This window comes from Electrona antarctica (assembly GCF_951216825.1).
Source record: "Electrona antarctica genome assembly, chromosome: 11".
NCBI lineage: Eukaryota > Metazoa > Chordata > Actinopteri > Myctophiformes > Myctophidae > Electrona > Electrona antarctica.
The window spans coordinates 33,075,146-33,087,344 of NC_136792.1; the positions used below are offsets into that span (position 1 = coordinate 33,075,146).

General features: G+C 45.4%; 1 protein-coding gene across 4 annotated transcripts in view; it reads right to left on the reverse strand.

Annotated features, from left to right (window-relative positions):
* cntn5 (contactin 5) overlaps positions 1 to 12,199 on the reverse strand; it is a 162,712-nt gene that overhangs the window by 90,522 nt on the left and 59,991 nt on the right. For all 4 annotated transcript variants that reach the window (XM_079513507.1, XM_079513508.1, XM_079513509.1 and 1 more), the window contains one exon: positions 10,762 to 10,965. In XM_079513507.1, coding sequence (XP_079369633.1) covers positions 10,762 to 10,965 — 204 coding nt within the window. The remainder of the gene's footprint in view (positions 1 to 10,761; positions 10,966 to 12,199) is intronic.

Below are 12,199 nucleotides of genomic sequence, written 5' to 3' on the forward strand. Positions count from 1 at the left end.
GGTTGCTAAAAGTTACACGTTGAGCAATTTGAGTAATTTAATAGCATAATATAACCATACCATTAACATCCTATAAGGCAAAACAAAAATGCATCATTCTATAATGTGACATGTCAAACTAGGGGGTTTTCATGATTATGAATCAATTCCAAGCATTAGTTTTGCGCAAAATCACTCTGAGGGCTAAAAACGGCCATAGCCATAGCCCAAATGTGCTGACCTCATCACATTTGTGATGACGGCTATGGCTGTTTTTAGCCCAATAAGTGTTTTTTGTGCCCTAGGGGGATCTTAGATCGCCTCATATAAGAACTGTGTTTGAAAAATAAACAAATCATCCCGGCCGTTGGATATGGATATGAAGAATCAACTGACTGTGAGAGAACGCTAATGTTACTGCTGCCAAATTAGTTACATTTGCGCAATTTTTGCAAAACTAATGCTTGGAATGGATTCAGCATCATGAAAAACCCCTAGTTTGACACATCACATGCTAGATAAAGCATGATGAAAGTTTGAATATTTTGCCTTCTATAGGTTGTTAATGGTATGGTCACATATTATGCCAATTATGAAAATTGCTCAACATATGCAAGTTAGCATCCGGCAGTTTCTACATGCTGGGGACCCATACTAAACATTTCTAACATAAAACGATGGTGTACTCAACAACTTGCACATGCAGGAAACCGGGTTCAAATTCGGGGTAAAAGAGGAAAGTTACATAGTGCAGCTTTAACTTCATGAAATGCATCATGGGAATTGTAGGTCTACAGAGCCAGAACAGACAGAAAAAGGGGCATTTTCTTGTATATGAATATTATAGAGTAGATTATATAGATAATCAGCATTGAACTAAAAGGCAGATCAAATGCGTGAGGCTTTCCCTTTAAGCCCTGTTTTTATCTATACAGACTTAGGCCTACTCAAGAAATTTGCCGAATTATCTTAGCAGCCTATTCCATCATCACACAACCGTTCTCAAGACTACCTTGTGTTAGAAATTCCTGATATTAATTCTGAAATGGGTAAGACTGCCTTTCAATACTATGCCCCCCACATGTGGAACTGCATGTCTACAATCAGTTTTAAACCTGAATAACTTGATTTCACTTGATCGATTTAAAAGTCTTGTAAGGAATAATTTGACATATAGCTGTACTTCAATTCAATTCAGTTCAATCTGAATTGTGTATTATCTTGTAATGTATTTGTGTTTGAATTGTATGTTATGTTACTGTGTAATCAGGGTGTCATTGTAAAAGAGAACTGGTTCTCAATTGACTTCCCTGAATAAATAAAGGTGACAGAAAGAAAGAAGCCTCGGGCCCTGCCACAGGCCCCTTTTCCACCGCTTGGTTCCCAATGGGAACCGCTTCAGTTCTTTTCCACCGGTTGGTTCCCAATGGGAACCGCTTCAGTTCTTTTCCACCGGTTGGTTCCCAATGGGAACCGGTTCATCTTTTTGGTTCTTAGTCCATGAGCCAGAGCTCCGAAATTGGTGGGAAAAACTAGACCTATATTAAATAGGTCTAGTAGGCATTCATTGACGAAGAAACATGGAGATAGGAGGTTTCCGCCCGACAGTGACGACGGGGCAAAGAATAACTCCATGTGGACAGTGGAACGTCTCTGGTCACATGTCCATGTGGACAGTGGAACGTCTCTGGTCACATGTCCATGTGGACAGTGGAACGTCTCTGGTCACATGACAATGTGGACAGTGGAACGTCTCTGGTCACATGACCATGTGGACAGTGGAACGTCTCTGGTCACATGACCATGTGGACAGTGGAACGTCTCTGGTCACATGTCCATGTGGACAGTGGTCTCTGGTCACATGTCCATGTGGACAGTGGAACGTCTCTGGTCACATGTCCATGTGGACAGTGGAACGTCTCTGGTCACATGACAATGTGGACAGTGGAACGTCTCTGGTCACATGACCATGTGGACAGTGGAACGTCTCTGGTCACATGACCATGTGGACAGTGGAACGTCTCTGGTCACATGTCCATGTGGACAGTGGAACGTCTCTGGTCACATGACAATGTGGACAGTGGAACGTCTCTGGTCACATGACCATGTGGACAGTGGAACGTCTCTGGTCACATGTCCATGTGGACAGTGGAACGTCTCTGGTCACATGTCCATGTGGACAGTGGAACGTCTCTGGTCACATGTCCATGTGGACAGTGGAACGTCTCTGGTCACATGTCCATGTGGACAGTGGAACGTCTCTGGTCACATGACCATGTGGACAGTGGAACGTCTCTGGTCACATGACCATGTGGACAGTGGAACGTCTCTGGTCACATGTCCATGTGGACAGTGGAACGTCTCTGGTCACATGACCATGTGGACAGTGGAACGTCTCTGGTCACATGACCATGTGGACAGTGGAACGTCTCTGGTCACATGTCCATGTGGACAGTGGAACGTCTCTGGTCACATGTCCATGTGGACAGTGGAACGTTTCTGGTCACATGTCCATGTTGACAGTGGAACGTCTCTGGTCACATGTCCATGTGGACAGTGGAACGTCTCTGGTCACATGTCCATGTGGACAGTGGAACGTTTCTGGTCACATGACCATGTGGACAGTGGAACGTCTCTGGTCACATGACAATGTGGACAGTGGAACGTCTCTGGTCACATGACCATGTGGACAGTGGAACGTCTCTGGTCACATGTCCATGTGGACAGTGGAACGTTTCTGGTCACATGACCATGTGGACAGTGGAACGTCTCTGGTCACATGACCATGTGGACAGTGGAACGTCTCTGGTCACATGTCCATGTGGACAGTGGAACGTTTCTGGTCACATGACCATGTGGACAGTGGAACGTCTCTGGTCACATGACCATGTGGACAGTGGAACGTCTCTGGTCACATGACCATGTGGACAGTGGAACGTCTCTGGTCACATGTCCATGTGGACAGTGGAACGTCTCTGGTCACATGACCATGTGGACAGTGGAACGTCTCTGGTCACATGTCCATGTGGACAGTGGAACGTCTCTGGTCACATGTCCATGTGGACAGTGGAACGTCTCTGGTCACATGACCATGTGGACAGTGGAACGTCACTGGTCACATGTCCATGTGGACAGTGGAACGTCTCTGGTCACATGTCCATGTGGACAGTGGAACGTCTCTGGTCACATGTCCATGTGGACAGTGGAACGTCTCTGGTCACATGTCCATGTGGACAGTGGAACGTCTCTGGTCACATGTCCATGTGGACAGTGGAACGTCTCTGGTCACATGACCATGTGGACAGTGGAACGTCTCTGGTCACATGACCATGTGGACAGTGGAACGTCTCTGGTCACATGTCCATGTGGACAGTGGAACGTCTCTGGTCACATGTCCATGTGGACAGTGGAACGTCTCTGGTCACATGTCCATGTGGACAGTGGAACGTCTCTGGTCACATGTCCATGTGGACAGTGGAACGTCTCTGGTCACATGTCCATGTGGACAGTGGAACGGGAGATCAATATTCTCCAGCAGGGCGTAATGGAGCCCAGATGCATGAAGACGACTTTGATTAACAGAGTAAGACCACACGCGTGCACTCTCTCTCTCTCTCTCTCTCTCTCTCACACACACACACACACACACACACACACACACACACACACACACACACACACACACACACACACACACACACACACACACACACACACACACACACACACACACACACACACACACACACACACACACACACACACACACACACACACACACACACACACACACTCTTCCCCCGATCATCACTCACTTTTACGCAAGGCACAGATTGCAGTATCTGATTGCAGTGTCTGAACGCACGTGCACGCACACACACACGCACACATGCACACGTGCACGTGCACACGCACACGCACACAGCTTGGCATCAGCGGGGCTCTGCCGCGGTGTGAGGTGTGTGTGCCAATGCAATTTTCAGTGTTTTCAGACCCTGCAGTTTCGACACACACACACACACACACACACACACACACACACACACACACACACACACACACACACACACACACACACACACAGACAATACAAAGGAGGTTATGCCGAAGCATCCGTGAGATTCGTGAGGCGAGCTGGGCTGCCAAGAAATTCTTTGGTGCAATAGGTTCTTACACAGCTGTGGAGATTTGATTTGGCCCGCGTTTGTGCTACGGATAAGAGTGCGTCCCCATGTGTCCCAGTGGCTTGATGTGACACATAACCACATGCCACAATATGGAGCGCAAAGTCACTTCTTTTGCACCACCTGGAAGACATTTGTGTCACCGTAGCGTAGCGTTTAACCACATTAATTATTTTATGCTTTATGAAAAATAGCAGATCTACAAGCTCGTATCGCAGCACCGAGTGCCACACTACAAGCTGCTTGTATATCTTGAAAACGTGTGCAAATCTTTGAATATATATTCTTTGACAGCAAACGTTTTAACTCATATCTTTGCTTCTGGGGGGGTCCCTGTAACAACATATTTTCAGATGGGGGTCAACGGCCAAATACAAAATATTTTGGGGGTCCTTGACATGAAATTGTTTGAGAACCACTGATATAGAAACATGATTTAGAAGACATTTGTAAAATCTGGTCTCATGTCTTAATCGGTTAATAAATAACCAATGCGTGCACAAAGACGAAGATGGCCGATCTACAAGCTCACAACATGCCGTGCTGCCACTGACGTGTTGTGAGCTTGTAGATCGGCTGTAAATCTAATCTCTAAATGCCTAATTCCACCCCAACCCAGAATCTTTTATTAATTGTGAGTCTAACTTAAAATAGTCTAAGTTAAAATAAATAAATAATAATCATAATAATAATAATAATAATAATAAACCATAAAACAACCACCAGGACCAGACAAATTGTCCTCACAAGTAATAGAAGAACACACACATGCACACTGTCCTAGACCTCTTCCCGGTCTAGTTTCTATGCTTCCTTAATGAGAGCAATAAGTCGACGCAGCACGGTAACACACGTCAACATTAGGTGTCTCTGAGGATCGTTTCACACAACAATAAGGCTATGCAAATGAAGAGGAAACAGACAGTCCTTGCCGGAAGGGATGTTAACACTGTACAGCTAAATGCTGGAAGCTATGTTAACATTGTATGGAGCTAAATGCTGGAAGCTATGTTTACTCTGGAGAGGTAAATGCCCGGTGGCAACGGTTAGCGTGTGCCCGCGGGCCGGCAGAGGAAGCCCTTTTTCCACCACTTCTCCCGAGGGGTCGGCAATCTCAGCGGCCCCTGTAACCTCTGACAATGACAGACATCTGGCGTGCACGGACGCCTCTCTGTCTAGTCAAACATTTACCACTTAATCACTTAAACGGAACCCTATATGCTTAGTAAAATGGAGTGTAACTGATTCCTGCATCTCTACAAATCCTTAGCAGTGTTAGCACTACCTAACCTCGCATCACCAGGCTTTCCACCTCGGAGGAAAGCCTGGTCTGTGTTTCTAAATCGCTGTGTGATCCGGTCTAGACCGGCTGGTAAAAGAAGAAAAAAAGTCTCGCCAGTCGCTGGCAATATAATAAAATATGGATATACCAAACAACTAAAATGACGATGGCCTGATCACGGGGAATTTGGGGTAGGCCTACTTCTGATTCCAGCTTGTCCTGCCTGATGACTACAAATCAGTGACTACAACATGGCGAAAATTACTATCCGCTCTCGACCGGATCTTACACCTGAAAAGGAACCCTTCCCACCCATAGTAGTGGGTATATGAGGTCCTATCTTGTCTTATGCCTAGATATGCTATTTTTGGCTAATGTCACGCACCAGTATATGGATGCATATGGATTCAAAAATAGTGCTTCAGAGAAAACAAAGTTTGTCTGAAAAAAACTTTTGGAAACTTTTTGAAAATTGTCATCTATAATGATCAGATACAGAACAGAACAGGCAGGGCCAGGGTTAACGCGCTTTAATAATGTGGGTAAGAAGCCTGTCGTGGAACTGGCACCTCCAATCCAACACAAACTCCCCCATCACCTCCCTGCACCCCGGCTCGGCTCCAGGGACGGATGTCGGGCATAAAAGAGTGAAATCCCATCCGCTGCAAGGACCATTGATTCGCTTAATTTTATTCCAAGAGAATGATTTCCCCATTGGCCAGTCTCAGCCAAGCACATTGTGAGTGAAGAAAGCCCTCCACGCTAATGTTAAAACATTGCTCACTATCTCTAAAAAATTGTTGGGAATGCATGGAACCAACAGCGTCTTCCGGGTCCCCCAGTACTTAAACCCTCATTCATGGTTCCTTGAGTTTGTTCCAAATGACAGAGAAAAAAATCAGACCTGTCTGAACTGAGTGGTGGTAGTGTGTGTGTGTGCGTGCGTGCGTGCGCGCATGCGTGCGTGCGTGCGTACTGTACTGTACTGTACTGTACTGTACTGTACTGTACTGTACTGTACTGTACTGTACTGTACTGTACTGTACTGTACTGTACTGTACTGTACTGTACTACTCATACTGTACCGTAGTACTGTACAGCACTGTACTCTGTACTGTACTCTGTACTGTGTGTGTGTGTATGTGTGTGTGTGTATGTGTGTGTGTGTGTGTGTGTGTGTGTGTGTGTGTGTGTGTGTGTGTGTGTGTGTGTGTGTGTGTGTGTGTGTGTGTGTGTGTGTGATTGTGTGTGTGTTAGGCTGCTCAACAGTGACACTTGGTGGTCAAACAACGCTATTTCCGTGCTCGAACACAGGGACGGAGGGACGGACACAGGGACAGACATAGAGACGGACACACATAGCTGTTCATAGGAGTGGCAAGCACCACTCAAATATTGAGTCTGCAACACAAAGTGTGAAACACAAAGTGTGTTGCATAATGCATAAAATGCATAAAAACGACGTGACATCTGCATGAAACCATGCAGACATCAGATTCCTCTTTCACAACATCATTGCTAAGCTTGTGTCCTTTCCCCTACTAAATGTGACTTCAATTTTGTACAGTTTAAACATTCCACTTCACCAGGCAATATACCTATCAAAAAAATGCTCAAATGCTGTATTCACCCGTGCAGCCCTAAGGCTGCTAGCAATGCCAGCCCTCTTCACTTCGGAAGAATTAAGGGTGATTGTTAAAGTGGTTAGGTCATTAATCTGGTGAATGGCTCTTGATTTGAAGCAATTTGCAATCAGGTTCTAAGCAGGCACAAAATGTGACCCAGAACATCAAACATGATTGATATTTGTCCAATGAACAGGTTCATTTGCAGAATTGTACGAAGCATCGCTTCAAAATACAGTTACCACACATATAGGAGTAATCTATGAATTGATTCACCATTATGTATTAGGGAAAGACTTTATTTTCAACGTGTGGATGAGATACATTGTGCATAAATATTGGTATGGCCAGCACATTTAAAATATCATGCAGTCGCTGACGAGCAGAAACCTTGTATCTCCATATGAGAGCTTGTGACTAACTAAGTTGGATCCACTGGAACACCCATTTTCTGAAAAGTAACAGTTTTGGACTTACATGATATCCACCCGACACTGATGACAGCTATAGCTGTTAGCAGGGAGACTCTCTATGACACAACATTATATTCCGTTATAAATGCCATCCAAAAAACATGCCTGGGCCATGGCTCAGTGGTCCAGGCACCTTGGCTGGTAATCCAGTCTGGCAGTGTGCCGCGGGTTCGACTCCCGATCCCGACAGCCTTTACTCATGTCTTCCCCCCATCTCTCTCCCCATGTCAGCCTACTGTCTGTCCCTCCATAAAAAAATGAAATAAAGGCGAAGGCCACAAAAAAAAACATTAAAAAAAAACATTAAAAAAAAAGAAAACATCATGCCTGCATGCCTGACCTGTGCAATGGTAGAAATGAATTCACATATATATCTGGGAAGAATGCAGCAGTCATAGACTGGTAAACACTGCTCTTTTGAAGAAAGTAAAAACCTGGTAAATAATTTTTAACAGCGGCCTCGTCACTGGGAACATGCAGGACGTTATGTGGCTAACTGCCCACGGCAGACTCCCAGCTAGAGCAGTGGTTAAATGGAGTTGCTTTGTGACCACAACAGAATGTCCCATGCCAGACTGTGACGAGTTGGAGACCATATGGCACATGCTCATAGACTGCAATAGGTCGAAAGCAGTCTGGAGCAAGATGCACGATATAGGCGTGAGGGTGCCATGTCACAGGAACATTTTATATGGTATTTTTAACTGCGGAAAAGAAAATTATGATTTATTTTGGGTTTGTATTTGTGTGACTGTTTTTAAGATTTGGAAGACTCGGTGCAAAATGTCAACGGACAATGTGGTAATAGATGCAAACACTGTTTTTAAGCAAATTAGAACTGAACTTAAAAGGAGAAAAACCATGGACTTGAAGAGACTGCATACGCACTTAAACTGGCCCACTTTAGCACTGTAGTCACTTTAAAACAGCCCAGGTAATGTACTCCTTGTAACGTATATGTATACTGTTGCCCTTACTCTGCCACGGCTCAGTGGCCGACTGGTAGAATGAGTGGTATTCTGATGTGAGGACCCGGGTTCGCCTCCTGGTCGCGATATGTTTACATGTTTATACTTTTAATGTTTATACTGAGTGCGTTGTTTTGAGGGTGTTATTATGTGCCTGCGGACAGACACACATGGCACCAAAGCATGGTGCTGTTTGTTGGCGCATGGCGGCACCTTCGGAGCAGCGCATTCGGTGCAGGCATTTGGGCGTTGTAGTGTGCGTGCGGATAGACACACATGGCACCAAAGCATGGTGCTATTTGTTCACACATTCTGGCGCCTAGGTGTTTGTACTAAGTGTTTTGTTTTGAAGGTGTTGTTTGGTGCGTGCGGATAGACACACATGGCACCAAAGCATGGTGCTATTTGTTCGCACTTTCTAACCCTAAATGTTTGTACTGAATGTTTTGTTTTGATGACATGTATGTAACTTTGATATGATATGTATTTATATGATGACAAGCAGCCTGTTTTTATATGTATTTCCAAGACTTGATATGTACTGTGATGCCTTGTAATTTGTGGAAATTCAAAAAATACTTTAAAAGCAAATATGTCCCAAAATACAGCCAACATGTCGGATCAACCACTCGGTGTCCTATCTAACATCAGGGTCTAAATGTCTCAATGGAAGAGCAGGGAGAGACCACGTCCAACCACTGCACATGTATAGTTGTATTGTATTAACACTAGACCGGTGCCCGGCTGTAGAGCACTGAGTCGGTAACGATGGAAGTTGAAGATCCATGCCCCACCCGGCTATGCAATACCCGTTGTACCCATCTGTCTGTGTCCCTTTTATGCCCATGGAGATTTCTGGATCCGTCTCTCTGTGTCCTTTTATTCCTATATATGGAGTTATGTGTCAGGCATGCCCAAATATGGAGTGTTGTGATGTCAGAACAGGCCAGCTCCATATTTGGACCCCGAGCAGGGTCCCTGTCCAGAGCCCAAGCAGAGGCCTTTTGTGGCTGTTCTGGACAACCATGGGTCCGACCGACTCGATACCAGGCACTGAACTCCCTGTGGGGGTGTGGAACGCATGTGTCGAATTTGAAGTCGGTGGGGCGAACGGTTTTCGAGTTATGTGGATTACAGCCGTACACACGTACGTACAGACAGACGTACAGAGACATGGTGCATTTATAGGTAGATAGATAGATACTCTGCCATGCCATATAGGTTGGTTAAAAGAACCTTTTATTCAATAAAATAAGGCCCAGGCTTTAAATGTCTTCTTAAAACGCACATTTATGAGAAAGATTTTTATGATCCATTTCATATTACTATTTTATTGGTTACTGTTCACATTTTTATGCTCCGCCGTTTCCACGTTTTATCCATGTCATTTATTTTATCCGTTTTATTTCCTTCTCTTGGCAGTCTTGTGTAGTATCTTCATAGGACCTTATACAGTAGTACTTGGATTTTTACAGTGGCATTGATACCTCAATACCTTAAAGGTGTATGGTCAATCAAAAATCTAATTAAAAGGTGGTGATGTAAGGTTGATATGCGTAACCAGCGATGAACTGTATTTACAATTATAAGCCAACATGAACATAATCTATTAGCTTGAATGCAGACTGTGTTCAGTATGCATTCATTTATGTACATCGCTTAGTCTGGGGGAGTGTCTGGGGAGCGTCCTTCGAAACTCAATACATGCACACTTTCTGAAATGAACAATAAGGCCATCACAGGGCTAGCACTTTCAATATCAAATTACACTGATCATCCCCTGTATCGCTGCTTTAACCTCATGCGATCTGGACAAAGATACAGAACCTTGCCATGAAAAAAGGTCAGTTTTAGCAGGAGTTTTGTTGCCTCGGCCATCGCGGCATTAAACAAACTGCCCCGCCAATAGGAGGGTTCTGTATATGGTGGGGACCTCATGTTTTCTGAATTGTCTTGGTGTTATGTGCTATGTGTTGTTTTTGATGTGGGTGCTTCGGGACAATAAAGATTATACCACTTGTGCAAGGACGTGCTCTGATTGGCCCGTTAGCCACTTTGAGTGGCAGTCGGGGAAACCAGAACATTATTTACTATTCTCTGACTATCGGGTCGCAACTCGCTCACTTCAGCTCGCTCGGTGGTGTCTCGCGTGGCTCAAGTTCGCTTGAAACGGTGGGCCACCGTCGCGGTATAGTCCCGACACACATTGATAACCACTGTGGTGTGACATCATGATGGGAGGAGCCCTACCGTCGGTCTTGAGCGTCAGAGGTGTGGGCGGGCTCAGCACCCTGGCGTTGGTCAGCGTGTTCTTCACCTGGCACAGGTAGCTGCCCACGTCGGACGGCTGCACCTTGGAGACGTACAGGTTCCCTGTGTCCTGCGAGATGAACCGACGGCTGTCCTCCGCCACGAACGACGGGAACTCGTTGAACACCCAGCTGTACATGATTTCTGTGTGTGTGGGGGGGTTGGGGAGGGGGGTTGGGGGGGGCACAGGGAAAATCGGGTTAGGGCACTGCAGGGCACAAATAAGGGGACCCCACATTTTTGTGGGTGCCCCAATTTTCTGCTTCCTACTTTTTTCCCCCGAAACATTTTCTAAAAACATTACCAAAAAAGCAATGAAAAAATTCAATGTATTTTTTTCTCTGTAATTTCATGGAGAAATCAAAGAAAAATCTTAGATAGGAAACTTAAGAAGTAGTGAAAATAGCCGATCTACAAACTCTCAACACGACGCTTCACGCCGTGTTGAGAGATTGTAGATCAGCTATTTTCACTAGTTTGGGTCCCAGGGAGACACATTTCTCTTCTGGGTCACAGGCTAAAGGTTTTGGGAACCACTGGATTAGGGCATAATATGCACAGCATATTATGGAAATAATAGTTAGCATAGTTTTGGAAAGAACTCTTCCTACTTCCGGGCCCCTTATTCCCTATAGTTCCTTCGCAGGTGTTACCGATGATACTAATTAGGCTCTGTTCCATTTAGTCTACTGCAGGGAGCAATATAAAAACATTAAATGAGCCCGTCACAGAGAACATAAAGAAGATCAAGAAATATACATACACACAGCATGAGACCAGCAGATACAGTATGTATCTTCTGCCACTGTAGATATCCTCATATCTCGAGGACAGATTATTGATGACGGGGCAACATGTCTTGCACCCACGCATGCACATCGAGACACACTCATGCATTCATGCACGCTCATGCAACAAGCACACTCACAGACAAACACATTGTGCGCACATGCACACACACACGCACACGCGCACGCACGCACGCACTCACACACACACACACACACGCACTCACACACACACACACACACACACACACACACACCCCCCACAACAGGAGGGTGGGGGGCTACTTACTGTAGGTACATCTTACACTGATTGGGTGGTATAATGTAATTCACTATTGAGGCATTCAGCTGATGAACGAACGAACGAACGAACACACGCACGCACGCGCGCGCGCGCACGCACGCACGCACGCACACACACACACACACACACACACACACACACACACACACACACACACACACACACACACACACACACACACACACACACACACACACACACACACACACACACACACACACACACACACACACACACACACACACACACACACACACACACACACACACACACACACACACACACA